Source organism: Polyodon spathula, chromosome 26 (assembly GCF_017654505.1).
Source record: "Polyodon spathula isolate WHYD16114869_AA chromosome 26, ASM1765450v1, whole genome shotgun sequence".
NCBI classification, from domain to species: domain Eukaryota; kingdom Metazoa; phylum Chordata; class Actinopteri; order Acipenseriformes; family Polyodontidae; genus Polyodon; species Polyodon spathula.
In genome coordinates this window covers 2,463,015-2,484,075 of record NC_054559.1, presented here as the reverse complement: position 1 = coordinate 2,484,075, position 21,061 = coordinate 2,463,015, and the positions used below count along the sequence as shown (strand labels likewise).

Genomic DNA, 21,061 nt, shown 5'->3' with positions numbered 1-21,061 from the left:
GACGGCGTCCTGAAGACAGTCCAACCAGCTGTTTGTCTGCTATGAGTCCTGCTCTAGAGGTCAGGCCCTATCGCAGATGCACTTGCCGTATGAACAGACGGATTCCCCGTTACCGGGGGACATTACGGCCCATTCTATCAGGGGCCAGGCAACTTCGTGGGCTTTCCTTCATGGTGCCTCCTTAGATGAGTTATGCAATGCTGCTACATGGACAGGTAGTCAGACATTTGTGCGTTTTTACTGCCTTGATGTGACAAACCGAACGAGACCCTCACTGGACTCAAGAGTTTTGCAGGCGGCATGCCCTTAGGTGTCATGTGGGCTCTGATGTTATCGCAGCGGTGCTGTACTGTCAGTTATCTGGAGCCATGACAGCTTTGGTACAGCTTTCCCATTTGGTAATGGTTGTCATTCGAATTTAAAGGGAACATTAGGTTATTACCATAACCCTCGTTCCCTGAAAAAAGAATGACAACCATTACCCTTTGAGGTTTTGTCCCCAGCTGAACTCTATTTTCGAAAGAAAATGGGGATGTGCTACTGTGAGGACGTCCATCTTCAACAGGAGGAGGGCGGGACGTCCCCCTCACAGCAGGGCCCTGATAGGGCAGATTTTGTATATATGCTCAGAGATTGACGGTCAGAGAGGCTCTTTCTATTCAGTAATTGTTGTCATTCTCTTTTCAGGGAACCAGGGTTATGGTAATAACCTAACGTTCTTTGCAATTGACTCGTAGTGACCTGGGTGTTGTCAAAAGCACATTGTTGGGGAACGTTAACTAGCTGCAATGTCGACTGCTTTCTTATGACGTAAAATCCTCAACAGCTTTCAAACCCCACGCTGGCAGCAGCAGCGACTTTGGAATTGAGCAGGCGCATTGGAAGCAGAAAAAAGAAACTGTCGCCATTGTGGATTCCCCACAGTAGCAGCAATGAATAGGATATAGCGCTCGAAGAGCCAACATGGCGAACTCTGGTATCCGGTTTCATAAACTCATCGACCCCAACCATGATTCGACAGGGAGGCCAGGCAATCAGTCTCACAAGAGAAGAGTGTTTGTGCAGCCAATAATACGCAATGGTTCCAACCAGCTACGCCTTCCACTAATGACGCATTTCAGTAGAGGAAATATAAACGTTTGCTTTGTTTAGAGGGAGGTTCTGCAGTTGGTAAATATGTTTTAACAGCCTGTCTCCTGATAGATAATTAAAGTATTTAGGTTGGGTTGAAATGTTTTCTAATAATGTGTAATTTTTGTGTTGTTTATTACCTGCACGGAGTTCCGGGGAAAAAAAAAAAAATTCTGTTGAATTTCACATAGAGTGGAGTCGTATCTGCAGACAAGTCGAGTTTTTCAATTAGATTATTTACTGAGAAACAAACGCGTTTAAAATTCCAGCAGAGTGGGATTCTGAAAGACGAAAGTTATTCCTGTCTGTATAACACCAGAAGAAGTGATGAATATATTTTTATGAGAAGGCTGCGGAAAAAAAATATAATATTGCAAAATAAAACCTGAATCCGGTGTTTTGAATGAAAAGAGGATCCCGCTAGTCTCCAACTAAAACCAGTGAAGATGGACGTCAGTGTCTCGGTTTCGTGCTTTCAGGACGAGCTCGCCTCTACCATCGAGCACGCAGTGAAAGCGGCTGTAGACACCGTTTTGTGTGCAATTATTAAAGTTGTCGGCAGCAAATTCACTGAATTCCAAGTGGAAATGGCTGGAAAGGAGAAAGAGAATGAAAGTCTGAAGCTGAGATTGGGAATATCAGAGCGCGAGCTGAAAGCTGCGCGAGGGTGTATAAACGCTGCAGATGCAGACATTAAACAACCTTTAATATTTCAAGGTAAGATTGATTTTATTGTATGGTATTGCTTGGTCAATCCGACATATTAAACTACCTTCTAGTGGAAAGAAGTTGGTTAGAATTTCTCTTAAGGCACGTTTTAAAGTGTTTTAAGCGCTGTTATAATAACACAGCTCTGTCCTAATATTGGTTAGGAGTCTAATTGAGGCATTGTGTTGTTTTATAGACTAGAAGAACGTAGTGAATCTAACCTAGTCTAATTAGGCTTCCAAGCCTATGGCTGGGGAAGCCTATTGTTATTGCTGTGTTTATTATTATTATTATTATTATTATTATTATTATTATTATTATTATTCTAGCAAAAGTTTGTAGCAGAGTTATGAAAACGCATACGATTAGCTCTGCTGGGTTTTCTCGGATTTCCTACATCATGCAGGTGTCGCATGCGTTTTCATAACTCTGCTTGATTTTTTTGAGGATGCAACATCGATAATGGATAATTGCAAAGCATACGACATGGTTTATTTAGATTTCTAGAAAGCTTTTGATAAAGTCCCGCACAGAAGATTAATTCTCAAACTGAAGGCAGTTGGGATTCAAGGAAACACATGTGCATGGATTAGGGAGTGGTTAACATGTAGAAAACAGAAAGTACTGATTAGAGAAGAAACCTCAGAATGGAGTGTGGTAACCAGCGGAGTACCACAGGGATCAATATTAGGTCCTCTGCTATTCCTAATCTACATTAATGATTTAGATTCTGGTATAGTAAGCAAACTTGTTAAATTTGCAGACGACACAAAAATAGGAGTGGCAAACACTGTTGCAGCAGCAAAGGTCATTCAAAATGATCTAAGCAAGATTCAGAACTGGGCAGACACATGGCAAATGACATTTAATAGAGAAAAGTGTAAGGTACTGCACGCAGGAAATAAACATGTACATTATAAATATCATATGGGAGATACTGAAATTGGAGAAGGAATCTATGAAAAAGACCTAGGAGTTTTTGTTGACTCAGAAATGTCTTCATCTAGACAATGTGGGGAAGCTACAAAAAAGGCTAACAAGATGATCGGATACATTGTGAAAAGTGTTGAATTTAAATCAAGGGAAGTAATGTTAAAACTGTACAATGCACTAGTAAGACCTCATCTTGAATATTGTGTTCAGTTCTGGTCACCTCGCTATAAAAAAGATATTGCTGCTCTAGAAAGAGTGCAAAGAAGAGCGACCAGAATTATTCCAGGCTTAAAAGGCATGTCATATGCAGACAGGCTAAAAGAATTGAATCTGTTCAGTCTTGAACAAAGAAGACTACGCGGCGACCTAATTCAAGCATTCAAAATTCTAAAAGGTATTGACAGTGTCGACCCAAGGGACTTTTTCAGCCTGAATAAAGAAACAAGGACCAGGGGTCACAAATGGAGATTAGACAAAGGAGCACTCAGAACAGAAAATAGGAGGCACTTTTTTACACAGAGAATTGTGAGGGTCTGGAATCAACTCCCCAGTAATGTTGTTGAAGCTGACACCCTGGGATCCTTCAAGAAGCTGCTTGATGAGATTTTGGGATCAATAAGCTACCAACAACCAAACGAGCAAGATGGGCCGAATGTCCTCCTCTCGTTTGTAAACTTTCTTATGTTCATATGTTCTTTACATAGAGATGCCTATGGACACGAATGGCCTATAAAAAAAACAAACGTTGAAACAAAATCAGTTGGGCGGTTGGTTTGCCCACCACATTGGATTTGCGCAAAATATTCAAAGATCTTCTTGTCTGAAACCGCATTGTTGATCGGCACCAAAATTGTCACGTTTGCTCATGACAAGGTTCTTTCAAAGTTTTGTAAAATCCAATTTTTTCGTTAAAAAACATGGATGCAGCGAGCAAAAACAATTTCACAAGTGCTATGTTTACATATATACTGCAATATTCTAAAGACATGAAACAGAGTATGGTAGTAGAGGGTAATGTGAAGTATTGTTGATTTAAAAATGGCATGTTTTGATCACATGGTTTGGCGGCCATATTGATAATTGAAAAACGACTTATGACCCATAACAAGAACAGTGTTGCACGTATGCTCTTCAATGTTGGCACAGTTGTGCGGCCCATAATAAACTAATAACCACTAAAATCAAAAGCAGATTGGTCACATAGTTTGGCGGCCATATTGGAATTTACGTTTAAATTTTATCTCCTAGGGCGTGCCGATGTGGTCAGAGTTATAATGGAACATATATAGGAAGTCTCGTGCTCTATGAAAAAATGTCATCACCAGCGACCTTTGACCTAAATAAAAGGTCAAACTAACTCCTTGCGCCTCAGGCATCAGATAGTCATGGTTCATATGGAACACAAATGGGAAGTCATGTGCTCTATATAAAAAAAAAAAAGTCATTACCCATGAACTTTGACCTCTGAGGGTCAAAAATGAACGTTTCTGGTAAAAAAAAAAGGACCTTAAGGTAATCATTTATATTGAACACGTATAGGAAGTCATACGTGTGCTGTAAAAAAAGTCATCCCCCATAACCTTTGACCTCAGCAAAGGTTCAAAACGCACAAATTGGCCTATAGCTCCTCAACTGTATCTTGCAGAGATCAGTGCACTTAAACTTCAGCATAAGATTATGCTCTGTACACGATACAACTTAAGTAGCCCATTAACTAATTATAGGCAACTGGCTATAAAACTGCCTGTAACTTTTTATTGACTGCAGATAGGGGAATAGTTGTTATGTAACATGTGTAGTAGCCCATATATGCCCTATAAAAAATGTCATTGCCTGTCACCTCTGACCTCTGCTAAAGGTCAAATTAAAACTGGCTATAAAACTACCTAGAACTTCCTATTGACTGCAGATGGTTGTTATGTAACATGCAGAATTCTGAAACTTGCTATACATGTTAAGGAATAGTCCAAGATTGGGGCATGTGCATCAGCCATGTTGCTTAACATCAATAACAAACCAACATCATCTTCTCAGAAACCGCTTATCCGACTGAAGCAAAAATGAGCATACAAGTAAAAGATAATCTAAATATGATTATCTTACTCTTGTTCAAGGGAAGTTGCTACAGTAAAAAAAAAAAAAACATGGCTACTCGGGGCCAATGAGATTTCAACATTGATCTTTTTGCACATATTGCAGTATATGTCAGTGGTACAGTGCAGTAGAATTCGTGAAACTTTGTATAATAGTAGAGGACTATGAGAAGTAGTATATTGTTTGCATCCAAATAACATTTTAATTTGCTGCTAACCAATGCTGCCAATATTTTTGCCAAAATTGACAGTCAGCAGTGTCCAAAATGATTTGTGATGACAACGTTTGATCTGTAACAACCAATGCGCTTAAATTTCACAATAACTGCTAGGAAGCCATAAAGTTGCTTGGTGAAACTGTGCTCACTCACCTGCACTCGCCACTTTGCCACACTCATCAAGCAGCTTCTCGTCAAGTAGATTTATCCCTGAGTAAGCCAGAGTGGTCAATCCCTTAGTTGACCTCACCAAGAGCACAACAAATTTGATTTAAATGGTTAGTAGAATGTCATGTGGCATTTGATACTATTAAGCAGACTCTTCCAGGCCCCCACATCATGCCAGATTTCACCAAGACGTTCATCCCCCACACTGATGCATGGTATGTTGGTTGGGGTGCGGTTTTGTCCCAAAAGGTAAACTGAGTAGAACACCCGATACTGTACCTCAGGAAAAAGATGCATCACAAGGAGTGCATCTACTCTGGTCAAAAAGAAATGTTTGGCAATTAAATGGGCTACTCTTTATGATATTACTTGCTGGGACATTCATTCGATCATGTCACAGACCCCGCCCCACTCAAGTGGTTAATCACAATGTAGGACAGCAATGCCCGGATTACTTGGTGGTGGCTGGCATTGCAGCGCTTTATGTATCATATGATTTACCGTTCAGGGAAAGAACACCAAAGTGCAGATAATTTTTTCTGGGAGGGGGGAGTAATGGGAAAAGTAGATTCGGCCGAGAGTTCTTTCTGCTCCATTCTGAGCGGTGGGATATGTGGCAGAGACAGAATGATTCTTGGTGATAAATCTCCCTCCCAAACTGTGAAGGTGCTGTGTAAAGGGAACAGAGTGCCCTGGACTGGATAGCCAGACAATTAATTCCCTGGGTTAGGCGGAAGTCGGCCATCTAGAAAGGGGACAGAGCTATGGTACACTAAATCATCAACCTGGATGGGGGTCATGATTAACGGTACAAAAGGGGCCGTAGCAAAGTGATCTGGTCCTTTTGTATGGTTAATGCTGAACCTGAAGGATAACTTGTATTGTTACCATCAGTGTTATGTTTGTTTTTGTTGTGTCCTAAAGAATTACATGTTTGTTGTTATTAGACAGAGCTGTCGCCAAAGACCAGCACTTACCCGGACAACACTGCACCATTGTTCACGATTAACTGTATTTGCACCACGAGCACTATAGCATTTGCTTTGGACATGTGATTGTGTTTATGTTACGAGTAGGTTTTTAAATATCGGGACTATTTTGAGGACCAACCCATGGATTAAACGGAGCAATACACAGCGCTGTATTGCCAGTTATGATTATTGTTTATTGTTTTTGTTATCAGACTTTGGATTATAGAAATAAAACACCATTGCACCTGGATTATCGTTGTCTGTCTGTTTATTAATCACCACAGCACTCCTGCGCCTGTACACTGTTAACCACTTTGCCACAGTAGGGTACTAGGGTTAGATGTTAAGAACATAAGAAAGTTTACAAACGAGAGGAGGCCATTCGACCCATCTTGCTCGTTTGGTTGTTAGTAGCTTATTGATCCCAGAATGTCATCAAGCAGCTTCTTGAAGGATCCCAGGGTGTCGGCTTCAACAACATTACTGGGGAGTTGATTCCAGACCCTCACTATTCTCTGTGTAAAAAAGTGCCTCCTATTTTCTGTTCTGAATGCCCCTTTGTCTAATCTCCATTTGTGATCCCTGGTCCTTGATTCTTTTTTCAGGCTGAAAAAGTCCCTTGGGTCGATACTGTCAATACCTTTTAGAATTTTGAATGCTTGAATTAGGTCGCCACATAGTCTTCTTTGTTCAAGACTGAACAGATTCAATTATTTTAGCCTGTCTGCTTATGACATGCTCTTCTTTGCACTCTTTCTAGAGCAGCAATATCTTTTTTATATCTTGTTAGCCTTTTTTGTAGCTTCCCCACATTGTCTAGATGAAGACATTTCTGAGTCAACAAAAACTCTTAGGTCTTTTTCATAGATTCCTTCTCCAATTTCAGTATCTCCCATATGATATTTATAATGTACATGTTTATTTCCTGCGTGCAGTACCTTACACTTTTCTCTATTAAATGTCATTTGCCATGTGTCTGCCCAGTTCTGAATCTTGTCTAGATCATTTTGAATGACCTTTGCTGCTACAACAGTGTTTGCCACTCCTCCTACTTTTGTGTCGTCTGCAAATTTAACAAGTTTGCTTACTATACCAGAATCTAAACCATTAATGTAGATTAGGAATAGCAGAGGACCTAATACTGATCCCTGTGGTACACCACTGGTTACCTCGCTCCATTCTGAGGTTTTTCCTCTAATCAGTACTTTCTGTTTTCTACATGTTAACCACTCCCTAATCCATGTACATGTGTTTCCTTGAATCCCAACTGCGTTCAGTTTGAGAATTAATCTTTTGTGCGGGACTTTGTCAAAAGCTTTCTGGAAATCTAAATAAACCATGTCATATGCTTTGCAATTATCCATTATCGATGTTGCATCCTCAAAAAAATCAAGCAATTTAGTTAGACACGATCTCCCTTTCCTAAAACCATGTTGTCTGTCTCCCAGGACCCTGTTACCATATAGGTAATTTTCCATTTTGGATCTTATTATAGTTTGCATAAGTTTGCATATAATAGAAGTCAGGCTTACTGGTCTGTAGTTACCTGGTTGAGTTTTGTTTCCCTTTTTGTGGATCGGTATTACGTTTGCAATTTTCCAGTCTGTCGGTACCACCCCTGTGTCAAGAGACTGCTGCATGATCTTGGTTAGCGGTTTGTAAATTACTACTTTCATTTCTTTGAGTACTACTGGGAGGATCTCATCCGGCCCAGGGGATTTGTTTATTTTAAGAGCTTCTAGTCCCTTTAACACTTCTGCCTCAGTTATGCTAAAGTTATTTAAAACTGGATAGGAGCTGGATGACATGTGGGTCATGTTGTCAGTATCTTCCTTTGTAAAAACTTGTGAAAAGTAATCATTTAATATATTTGCTATTCTTTTTCTTCATCTACGATTTTGCCATTTGTATCTCTTAAACATTTAATCTCCTCTTTGAATGTTCTGTTGCTGTTGTAATATTGGAAAAACATTTTGGAATTGGTTTTAGCTACCTTAGCAGTGTTCATTTCTATTTCTCTCTTGGCCTTTCTAACTTCTCTCTATTTTACTCCAGTCTACTTCTGTAAGTCTCTGTTTCATACCTTCATAGTTTGCTTTTCTAATATTGTAAACCTTAGCTTTAGTCATTACTTTTGGGGTTTTAAAAAACACTTCAAATGAGACCATGTTGTGGTCTGAGTTTGTCAGTGGTTCTCTGACCTCTGTTTTAGTTATTCTGTCTTCGTTATTTGAAAAGACTAAATCAAGGCATGCCTCCCCTCTAGTCAGTGCCTTGACAAATTGTGTTAGGAAGCAGTCATTTGTCATTTCCACCATTTCAATTTCATCCTTCATGCTACCCACCGGGTTTTCCCATTTTATATGGGAGAAGTTGAAATCCCCTATTAGTATGACTTCTCCTTTGCTACACGCATTTCTATTGTCATTGTATAACAGATTATTGTTCTCACCGTCTGAATCTGGCGGTCTATAGCATGCTCCTATTATTATGCCCTTTGAATTTTTGTCCGTTATTCTGACCCATATTGATTCGGTTTTATTTTCTTTGTCCAGGTTTAACACCTGGGCTTCAAGACTGTTTCTTATGTATAGCGCTACCCCTCCTCCTTTCTGTTCTGCCTGCCCCTTTGTCTAACTCTCAGACAACCAAGTTTCTGTAACACCTATCACATCATAGTTACCTGTTAGTGCAGTAGCTTCAAGTTCTAGAATTTTGTTTCTGATACTTCTAGCATTTAGATAAATACATTTAATGGTTGTCTTACCCGAGTTGTTGTTCTTGTTTTGATGCGGTCTCCCTTCTGTTTTTTTGTTGATTTCTCCCCCCTTCCTTTCTAGTTTAAATGCTTCTGAACCTGCTCGAGGATCTTTTCTCTAAGTAGACTGGTTCCCTTGTTATTTAAATGCAGTCCATCCCGTCTATACAGATAGTCCTAGTTGTAGAATGTGGTCCAATGATCAAGATAGGTGAAGCCTTCCCTTGTGCACCACGTCTTCAGCCATGCGTTTTGATTAATTATTTCCAGCTGTCCATATGGTCCTTTGCAAGGTGCCGGTAGTATACCAGAAAATACCACAGTTTTGGTTTTCTCTTTTAATTTCCTTCCTAGCATCTCTGAATTTGTTTTGCAGGGATTTTGGTCTGTCTCTTCCAATGTTGTTTGTACCGATGTGGACAACTACTACCGGGTCGTCTCCTGTTCGTTCTAGGAGCCTGTCCACGTTCTCAGTGATGTGCTTGACCGAGGCTCCCGGAAGGCAGCACACTGTTGTAGTAAGGGGGTCCAAACTGCGACTTGAACTTGCTGTGTTTCTCAATATGGAGTCCCCAACAATCATGACCTCCCTTCTTTTTGCTGTCTGGTCACCACTGTCAATAGGGTCCTGGATGTTGTTCCTTTCGTTCTCTTGTTGTTGGTTCTGCTCATCAAAATTCTGAAGTGACTCAAATTTGTTGGTTGTTTTGATTTCTGGTGGTTGTGTTTGACGAAGTTTCTTTTTTTCCCTGCTTCTGCCTACCTGAACCCAGCTGTTCTGACCTTCTATCTCCCTGGTGGCTTTCAGTCTGTTAGGGGTGATGCAGACTTCCATGAATTGTGGGTGTGCCAGTTCCTCAAGATCCTGTTGCTGTCTCACTTCTTCCAGCTCCATTTCTAGCATACTTACTAGTTTATGCAAGTCCTGGATCGTGCGGCACTTTACGCACACTTGGTTTAGCTCTGCTGGGTTTTCTCGGATTTCCCACATCAAGCAGGTGTCACAGATTACTGGCTTGAAGACCATGTTGAGGGGTTTTTTTTTTTTTTTGAAGTTTAGTTTCTTCTGCAGCCGTCAACCTGCTTTCAAACTGCTTCTAAACTGCTCTGTACTTTTCCACGCCTGTACTTCTCCCACTCGCTGTCGCTTCCACTCGCTGTCGCTGGGAAGACTGCCTCGTTTAACTGCGTTGTTCTGCTGTGCTGTTGGCTCCTCCCCTCGCCCGTGTCTCAGAACGGCGCTGAATTTGAATCAGCTGCTCTGAGTTTCAGCTTGTTTGTTATCAGAAAAACACATGCGGGTGTTATCAAAAAACACATGACGTCTGTTGAACTTTGAGCTGCTGCTGTGTGTCCTCCCCAATGTTGCTCTTGTTTTAAAGAGGATTAAAGCAATTAGACGATTTCTCCCTTACACGCTACGAACGTACATTAAGAGGTGAACGACAACGACCCTTCTGAGTACAAGAAGACTCATGTTCTTTAAAGTTTTTTCAATTTCAAAAATGTGTTTCCGCATTAATTAAAGGCATGATCACCCCTCTATGGAATCTACCTTAGAAGGAATGTTGTAAGGATCAAACTTCATTCCATTTTCACGTTCTGTAAAAGTACGAGAGCCCATAGGCTAAACATTCATGATTTGTATCTAATGGTCATTTTGCCCAGTGAGCTCAAGTTAGACACGGATACAGGCTGCCTTTGTCCTCCTGTTCGAGCTCACTGTCAAGCTCCCTGTGGGAGTCAACAGGAGGACAACACCCCAGTTGTCCCTCCCCTGTTGTGGGGTTTTTTCTGCTGGAAGGGGAAATATTTTTTAATTGGGAATTAAAACAACGGTAAAATAACTGGATGCACACTGTATTAATTTAAAAATAAATAAATAAAATAAGACAAATGCCTCATCATAAATTATTCCACTGGAATGACCTGATGACATCTGGCAGTAGCATTCTGACAAGGGGCTGGCTTTTTAGAGGAACCTAGCTAGTAAGGAAGAATTTAAATTTTATACAATTTTGTTTCTCCCAGATCCCAAAGAGAGCCATGCTGTCCCTGAATCTGAAGCACAGGAGAGGCCAAAGATAGAAGCAGTTTACACACAAGAGGAGTCCTTTGACCAGGAGTCGTGTGGAAGTCTAATGCAGGTTACAGGGCTGGCATTTGTTAAAGATGAAGAGGTCCCTCAACAGAAATGTGTTCCTATTAAAGAGGAATTCATAGAGCAGGAATGTGTCCCCCTCACAGAGGAACTTCCTCCTGAAAATAATGTCTGTACACTTGAGGAGAACAAAAAGCTGGGATCCAACCTGTGTGATGATTCTCCATCTGAATGTGAACTGGGATTTAGAGGTAATTGTACAAAACAGTCAGCATTGAGCTGGAGTAGAAGGACAAACTTTGGACACCCTTGTATTAGATCTTTGCCTTTCCCCATTTCTGATAGACTGTTTGCAGTTGTGCTGCTCCCACAGCTTTACAGAGCTGCAGGAATCACGTGTCTCATCACTGTGTAACAAGCAGCCTTTAACACCTGCCAACTGTAAAGTTCCAGATTTAATAACATATATAGAAATTCTAGAACAAAAAACTGCTTGCAAAAAAAAAAAAAAAAAAAAAAAAAAAAAAACTTAGGTAACATTGAGTTCTAAATTTAAAAAAAAAAAAAAAAATTCACTTTAGTACTTTGAGAATTATATTTATTTTCAGCAATTGTAGTACCAAACTCATTAAGTGACACAAAAGAACCAGAAATAATCTTAATATTTCCAAGTCTGTTATGTTATATTTGTAGTTTTCCCCTCAATACCAAACATGACCAGACTCTATCTTGGCAAAACAGCCCTGGCATGATATGAACAATGTCAAAAAATAACCCCTGGAAATTCAAAACAACAAACGGTCAAATTTGATTAGATTTGCAGTTTTTTTTGTATAAATCATAGATGTAATCATGACAACAACAAAAAATGGAATGTTCAAAGTTCAAACTCTCAGTTTTTTGTTCAATGTTGTAATGCAGTAAATCCAAAATGGGGGGGAACACAGTCTCTAATCTGTAGCAAAAAATAAAATGATAGCTGCATAAAAAAAAAAAAAAAAACAATCCCAAAATGCAACAACATGTGGAGAGAAGAACAGTGATCCATAAAGCCAATGCGTAAAACTAACCCGTTTGATCTCGCCACACGTTATGGCCGAGTTTGTAATCCGCAGGAGAACCCGGCGTATCTTCTTAGCCTGGTTGTTGATACAGAGACGTACTATTGAACTCTGCTACAGTTCAAGCAACTTGTCTGACTGCGTAAAGGGCTTATTCTAGTTTAATACAAAGCTACAACCGTAAAGTTTGCTAATGCAATGAAATCAATCTGACTTTAAGCATCTCTCTCCCCTACTCAGTTTAGCAGTACATTGAAACACTGAGCAGTATGATGACGTCATGCAGGAAGAGGGGGTCAGCACCTGGGAAGACCCAGGAACTCGGAGTCATATATATACGCACACATACAAAAGCACATCACTTTCTTTAAGGCAATAAAATATAAGTATTGGGACAATTTAAAACCAAACTGCTTATAGAAATCGATTATTGTTGAATATAAATATATTTCTTAGAAAACTGTGCAAGAAACATTTTTGCCTGGCAAGGCTTTCTGCTGTGCAATAAAGTCAACCAGGCAACACGTTTATTGTGTCTATGTGGACCTCGCCACAACTGGGTGATGACAAATTCAGTCGGGTTGTTTAGCGTCACCAAAAAAAATACATTTCAGTAGAGAATTTTTGTGGAGAGTACGCAGCAGCATCGCCAAAATGAGAGTGAACTCATATTTTATGATAGTGAAAACCAACAGTCTTATTTTATTTCTTACACTTTATTCAAATACAATATAACTTTTAAACGCTCATCTCATAGCAACTATCGTGAGGACTTTAATGTTTGCTCACAATGCCACATTTCACTTGTGTGTCTCACAGTAAGCATTGCTGTGTTATTATTGTCACAGTACAGTAAGTACGTGTGTGGAGGTGTTCTGTACAGCAGACGAGCGAAACAGTTTCAGGTGTAAGGGGAATCTGGGAATTGTAGTTTTACCGGATCTTTGCTCTACAGATATTTTACACACACATTTTAATAATAAAAACACAAATTTGTTGTGGAAAAAGTCTCCAGCGCTACATAGGTCTATGTATCTTGTGTCTTCGATACAAGGCAAGGTGCAGTGCGTGGAAGCACAGCAAGTATTAATTATCAAAAATCAAATTAAAATATTACATAAATAACAGTACTATCAAAATGCAGGTACTAAATAGGATTTTTAATGACAAAAACAGCATGTTGATTTTCATTTTCCACTTGACTGACACATTGACATCATTCTTGCTGTGACTGAAAGTGGCAGGACACTAACTGGTAAATGAATCTGCCTTATCTCAAGGAACCAATCACTGAACTGCTCATTCGCTTGTGTTCAGAACAGTGAATGTAGAAGAATTCTATACAGTAACCTTTGTATCTGTTTCTTTCTTTAGCTCCTAAAATAGATGAAGGAGAACACGACTCCACTCTATCACCCCATGGCAAAAACTCTTCTAGAGGCAAACCACAGTGCAAGAAACACAGAGAAATGACACCCCAAAAAGAAACTGTGAAGACATTGAGAACTCACTTAGTGAAAATTCCTTCTTTACAAGACAGACACCCAGTTACTGTGGAGAGTACAGAGACGGCACATTCTGTATGTTTTAACAATTCTGAAACCCAGGGCAACTTGAAGACCTTGCCTCACTCTATTAAAGGTGGGAAGAGTTCCTGTCAATTAGACATTCCTGAAATGCACAAGGGAGATCCCACAGGAGGGACTACATTTTCCTGGGCTGATTGTGGGAAGAGTTTCAATCATATATCGCTGCTTAAAAGACACCAGTGCATTTACACAAGAGAGAAACCTTCCCACATACAGTACAGTGATGAGAGTTTCATACAGTTAGGAAATCTTCATTCACACCAACACATTCACATTGGAGAGAAACCTTATCACTGTGCTGTTTGTGGGAAGAGATTCAATCACTCAGGAAACCTTAAACTCCACCAGCGCATTCACACAGGAGAGAAACCTTATCACTGTGCTGTTTGTGGGAAGAGATTCAGTTGGTTAGGAGACCTTAAAAAACACAAGCGCATTCACACAGGAGAGAAACCTTATCACTGTGCTGTTTGTGGGAAGAGATTCAGCCAGTTAGGAAATCTTAAGAGACATCATAAAATTCACACAGGTATGTAATCATATCCCTGCACTTAATGTGGGAAGAAGTTAAGTTAGTTGCTGGCTCTTACAGGACTTGAGAATATTCTCAGAATTGCAGACACTTGGGGACACGTAAACAACAGGAGTACATTTGACTAAATACAGAAATATTTACTGAAAACAAAATAATAAACTTGCCTGATAAATAGGTTCACCCCTAATCACAATTTACTCGCATCAAAAACTGACAAAAAAATGAATGACTGCATCTTCTAGTCATTGTCTTGTTGAGCATTCGGATTGTGTTACATCACATTAGTAATATATTAAGTAGATTGTTATTATGTATGCAAGTCTCTCTCTTTTCTCATGCTTTACGATTGTTATTATGTATGCAAGTCTCTTTCTTTTCTCATGCTTTACGATTGTTATTATGTATGCAAGTCTCTTTCTTTTCTCATGCTTTACGATTGTTATTATGTATGCAAGTCTCTTTCTTTTCTCATGCTTTACGATGGTGTCACTAATCATCCCTGTGGGGAAAACCCAAAGTGTGCTTGAACAAGTTAAAGACTACTAATGTAGGTCGTGGGGCCAGTGTTGAGATCTTTCAAACAGAGACCTCAAGGGATTTTTTATTAATAAAAATGAGAAGGTGACTGGGAGTAAAGGAATTATATACTACCTCCCTGTGGCCCCCACAAGGGATTCTCGACTTGCCTATAGAAACGGGCTCCCTGCATAAATGCCAACCTGTTAGTACTGACTACTGGGTATAGAAACGCCGAGTTATTATGTATGCAAGTCTCTTTCTTTTCTTATGCATTGCTCAGCCTCTTGCAGTGTGTTCTGTGGAAATTTCCCCGATACAGAGGTGAGTCTGCGGTACGTCAGGGCGAAGCACAGTATATTGCAGTTAGTTAGGGTTAGGGTTAGTTAGTTTTTTTTATTTAATAAATACGCGCTCCAGCACTTTAACGTGCAGTACATGTGTGAGTGTCAACTTCCTGGTCTTGGGATGTCACCCTTCGAGCCGTCTTGTCGTAATTTTATAATTGTAAAAATACTTTCAGTTTCTTTCAATACTTTACTTCTTAAAGGGATATGAGAGCTACAGTATATATATATATATATATATGTTTATATATATATGATATATATTATATATATATATATATATCTATGGACCTCCCTCCGGAGGCATATAGTTGAAAAATATTGTGAGGGAAAGAACTATAGTTACCAACGGACAGCATGCCTGAAGCTGCAGGAGGGAAATATAGTTCTTCCCGAGGGGTTTAGTTTCCCCACTGTGAGCTGAGGTCAGCAGTCCATATATTTTTTATGAACCAGTCAAATAACAAATATGTAGTTTTAAATAGTACACCACTGTGTATATATATATAATTTATATTTTTTTGGCATAGGGCTGTCCGTCTGACTTTCTCATTGTGACTTTGTTTTGTAGTATATTCTGTAATTCATTTTCTGTTACATCACAAAATTAAAGAAATTCTTACCTTGAAGAAATACAACCAACAGAAGATTATCGAGAACTGCTTCAAATAACCATCATCTTCGTGGGTGGTGTGCGTCCAAGCTTCAGCGGGACTTCATAGAGCACGATGGATGGCATACCTGCTGTATGGCTTCAAGATCTTCAAGTTCTGTTGGACAAAGGAAGATGGTGGATTATATTCAAGGTCACAGCAAGAGAGGAGCTTTCTGATCTTGGAGTGACCAGGAAGCCCAGTGCATTCGTCGTGCAACAGACTAAAGGCTTCTTCAATGCCTTGGATCTCCCTGAAGGCTTCCTCCACAAGGATCCAGAGGTCTGGCTTCAGGTCAGTGACTGGAGCTGTCCTGAAAAAAATTGTCAAGGGCTTGAAGGTGGCCAATGATGCTGCAGAGAGAGGCGTGGCTCTGATTCAAAAATTAAACCCTCTAAACCCCAGAACGCCTGTGAGCGCCCATCCTGTAGACTACTGGAATGCCCGCCAGCGCCTGTGTTTTTTTTTTTTTCTTTTTCTGATAGTTGAGTCACGAACACTCACATTAGCCAAGGCGAGAGTGGCCTGCAGATCCTTGGATGTTACTCTGGGGTTCTTTGTGACTTCCTTGATGATTTTCCGGTTTGTTCTTGGAGAGATTTTGGTAGGACGACCGGTCCTGGGTAGAGTGACTGTGGTCTTGAACTTTCTCCATCTATTTGACAGTGGATTGGTGGAGCGCCAAATCCTTAGAAATGGTTTTGTATCCTTTTCTAGACTGATAAGCCATCAATAACTGTTTTTTCTGAGGTACTCAGATTTATTATGATCATGGCATGATGTGTTTCCACACACCTCTATGGTGAAGACCAAACTCACAAAGTTTCTGATCTTTATATGGAGTGAGACCTCCCAAACTCACCCCTGAAGATCTCACCTAATTATTTAAATACCTGATTCTAATTATCCCCTTAATTGAGCTGTTATAACCAGGGGTTCACTTACTTTTTCCCATACCCTGAATCTTAATTACTCATTGTTTGTCTAATTCATACATCATTTAGTTTCAAAAGACATGGAATTGGTTAATATAAATGCTATTGGATATTTAAATAAAAACTGCTTTTGATTCAAGATGACTATCATGGTAAAACTATGGAATTTCCATAATTATCATTGGGGTTCACAAATGTTTTCTCGGCACTATGACCTGGAAGTGAAAATTCCTTTTTTTTTTTTTTTTTTTTTTTTTTTTTTTTTTTGACTGTTGCCGAGATGGTTTCAAAAGTTCATTTTGATGAAAAAAGCCGATCCAAAAATATTCTTGTGTGCCTCAGACGTGGATTTAGATGAGCTACAAGTTAAATATTGCTGGTGTACCAAAGTTATAAGAAAACTGGACGATGCACTGTTTATAAGTAACCGAATCCTTTGCTAAAAACAATGTAAAAAAAACAAAAACAAATAGCAAGGCAGTTATTGTTGGGTATTGAATATCTGTAATCTGTTTGATTTGATTGTGGCTGATTGATTTATTTACTAGACGTAGCAGGTTGTGTTACAAGTGTTACATGCAAGCTTTGTCTTTTTTCATTATAGTATATGCTGCTGTTTTATATTAACTTGTTGGAGCCTTGGTATGTTTGTATTTACAGAAGTAAATATAGTATGCAGGTGTTTTTGTTGTATTTTGTTGCATAAAAAAATATTTTTATGTGTGAGCTCTGTGTTTTTGTATGCATATTTGTTTGTTTGGGGTAAATTCAATTTCAGTAATTAAAAAAACACATAAGCTGCTTTTTATTTTACAAACTGGGACCCTGCTTCAGGAATGTCATGGAATGGTGTAATAATACACTTGAACATTAATAAATGTGACCAAATATTTGGTTAGAAAATAATGGACTCTCTCTCTCTCTCTCTCTCTCTCTCTCTCTCTCTCTCTCTCTCTCTCTCTCTCTCTCTCTCTCTCTCTCTCTCTCTCTCTGTTCATCTAGTTATACTTTTTCAGTCTTTCTTTAAGAATGTTACAATGTTATTAATTGCAGTTTTAAAGCCAACATTCATCTAGAAATTCATAGGTTTAATAATCAACTCCTAATATTTAAATTGAATTGCTTAATTCAAAACTGAATCGCAGGCAAAAAAAAAAAAAAAAAAAAAAAAAGGCAACACATTTATTGTGACGTCTATAACCTTTATAGTAATTGATTTATTTCTTTTTTTTAAATGGAACATTTGCCTTAAAAAAAAAAATCAATCTTGATATAAATAATAAAAAAAAAAAGTCTGGTATAAGTGGGATTTGAACCTACAACCTTCAGTGTACACGTGTGTTATGTTAACTGTCAGTGCTACAGTCTCGAGTTATTTTTGAGCTTTTTCGAGCCATCATCCTCCATCTTCATTCAAATTCGAAGATTTTGCGCTTGAGTTCTCAAAAATTTTGAGTTTCCTGCGAGTGTACGCTGATTGTGGTCCCTATTGGCACAAGGAAGTTCGTCTTCCTTTCTGCACTGGACAGGAGGCATAATTTCTGAGAAAGCTATGCTGAAGGATAGCCTATGTATTTGTTAAAAGTAAAACATAAGTAAATAAATACATTAATATAAATATTGAAATAAATGAATACATAGACATTTATTTATTTATCTTAATATGTATTTATTTTCACTATCATATAGACAAAGACATTTAATACTGTATGAAATAAATAATCTACAGTTCTTGTTCAGTTGTATATTGATGAAGATTTTTGTACATAAAGGTCGTCATGCTTTCATATATTTTTACTTTCAAATTTAAAAAATAAATCATAACGACCCAGCCAATTGCTTTGTTGCAGGACTTGTCTGTTCAGTTGGTCTAGTTTGTTGTTTATGTTACATGTATTGTACTTAGCGCGAGGAACTACCGTTCCTCTCGATTATCAGTAATGTGTTAGAACAGCTAATTGCTTCTGCATTTCACATAGTTTTATCAGTCAGTTCTGCAGCTGTGCTTGAGAAAATACAATTTTACCAGACGCAACAACCATTTCCGTACTTTTGTTTTGTTGAATTTTATGTAAACAGTAGCAGCTGTTTTAAGAAAATACTTGTTTCATTCAGTCACCAATCTCTCCATTGGATTCCATTACAATGACCACTGATTCTTCTATGGGATTAATGCACGCTTCACAAAGTTCTGAATTGCACACGAATTTGACGAGGAACGACCCACCAAACCAATTTTTACTTTGCTGCATTCCAATATAATATCCAATCAAAATCTGCCTTATCAGGGCCCTGCTGTGAGGGGGAGGTTTTTCAGTTTTTTTCTCGCTGATCATGAGGTTGAGAAAACAGCGCCTACCCCGTCCCGATTGACTCTGCACCAGTGTAAACATCTTCGGCGTTGCCTACAGCTCGGCCCGACCATGCCTACCATCGGCAACGACCTTGGAACAGGTCCACTCAGCACCTGTTCTCTCTCTGCATCAACAGTGCTTTTCTGCGCTACAGTCGGCATCGACTTGGCACCGACCGCGCGCAACTCGGTGTCAACCTCGGCGCAGACAGCATGCCCTCCCCCTATGTCAGGACTTCCTGGAACTGGTGTGCTTCTCCTGGAGCAACCCAGCATCTGCACCCTCAGCTTCCAGAACAGCAGAGTCTCTGCTTCTTCCAAGAAGCGGGCTTGGCGTAATCCCCACTATTGGGGACATGGTCACGGTTTTGGTGCAAGGTTCCACCTTCACCAAGGGGGATAAGGACCCAACCTGTCCATCTAAGCCTTGCAGACGACAGATGCGATGCTCAAAAAATTCGGCAGCGCTGTCGGCCCGAGCAACAAAGGCCATGGCCATGGCCATACTGATGCTCTACCAGAATCAGTTGGCAGAGAGGCTGCAGGAGAGGGCTACACAAGCAGACACGGGGGAGCTCCAGGCAGTGGCTAAGGCGATGACCAACCTAATAGGGGAGTTAGGTCAGGCATCAGGGAGGTTGCTGGCGGCAATTAGGGCCGCCCGCCGGCATTTGTAGCTGACACAAGCCAAGATCGTGGAGACCGAGAAGGTGGCGCTACTGGATGACCCCATTACGTCGGGGCAGACTTTTGGGGCGACCATTGATGTGAGCCACAGTGGTAGCCTACATAAACCACCAAGGCGGCCTGCATTCGCCACGCCTTCACCACGCAGCACACAGACCCCTGTCGTGGACGCACAGAAACTTGCATTCCATCAGGGCAGTTCACCTGCCCGGTGTGGACAAGGCAGCAGACCTCCTGTCCAGAAGAGCGCCAGAGAGCTCGGAGTGGAGGCTGCATCCTCAAATGGTGAAGCAGATTTGGGAAAGGTTTCGACCAACACGAGTCGACCTCTTTGCCACAGCCGAGACCACTCATTGCTCCCTATGGTTCTCCATGGGTAGACGTGTTAGTTCACCTCTGGCCACAGGGACTATTGTATGCGTTTTCTCCGCTACCATTATTACCCCTGAAACTAGAGGATCAGGGTAGAGAGAGCACAGGTTTTGCTGGTTGCACCCAGAAGGCCGAGGCGCCCCTGGTTTGCTCTCCTCTCTGACATGTTGTCAGATCAGCCGTGGCAGCTCCCGCTGCGCAAGGACCTCCTGAGCCAAGTGGAGGGGCTATTATGGCACCCAAACCCAGCCCAGCTCCAACTTTGGGTCTGGCTGTTGAACGGAGCCAACTATTCAGATGAGGTTTGCTAGATGCAGTAGTAGAAACACTACAGTCTGCTAAGGCGCTGAGCACTAGAGCCCAGTACTATATAGTATAAATGGAAAGTTTTCCAACACTGGTACCTTGCCAAAGGTCACGATCCGGTGACTTGCTCGATTGAGACGATATTAACTTTCTTACAACACCTGGCAGCAATATCAGTGTGCCATGACAAAATTGACTTGGTACCCCCTGGGGCACATTTCCTGGCAGTGCAAATTCTTAAAGGGGCTCAGAGGCTTCGTCCTCCCATGAAAAGTATGGTCCCCAAGTGGGATCTAGAACTGGTACTGCGGGACTGTCACAAAGATGGCTGTAGTGGGTGACGTCAGACCAGAAACAGGAACCAACACAAAATAAACGGAGAGGTAGAGTTTGGTGAAGCTGAACAAACAGAAAATAAAAGGTTGCAAAGACAAACAAAAATACAGGACGCGGCACTTTCGCCAAAATAAAGAGACAAACAAACGGACTACACAGACAAACCGGTGAGCTGATAGTTTAACTATTATTGTTATTGTTACCTCTGTCTCCAATCCCGTTCTCCACTCATCGAACACACAACCCCGAGTGAGTAAAAACATGCTGCTTTTATTCAACTGTACCGAGAC

The 21,061-nt window shown here is 40.3% G+C and overlaps 1 protein-coding gene across 2 annotated transcripts in view; it reads left to right on the top strand.

Annotated features, from left to right (window-relative positions):
• The first annotated feature begins 1,095 nt into the window (after window positions 1-1,095).
• The window catches only part of LOC121301003, a 35,826-nt gene continuing 15,860 nt past the window's right edge, over window positions 1,096-21,061 (top strand). Inside the window, exons 1-4 of one of the 2 annotated variants that reach the window (XR_005947581.1) lie at window positions 1,099-1,848; window positions 11,012-11,332; window positions 13,517-14,749; window positions 15,022-15,352. Coding sequence is in view for 1 of the 2 variants with exons in the window: in XM_041230063.1 (XP_041085997.1) it covers window positions 1,578-1,848 (271 nt within the window). In the remaining variant the exon portion in view is untranslated. Of the gene's footprint in view, window positions 1,849-11,011; window positions 11,333-13,516; window positions 14,750-15,021; window positions 15,353-21,061 lie in introns of those variants that run through there. The other variant, XM_041230063.1, reaches the window with a different exon arrangement.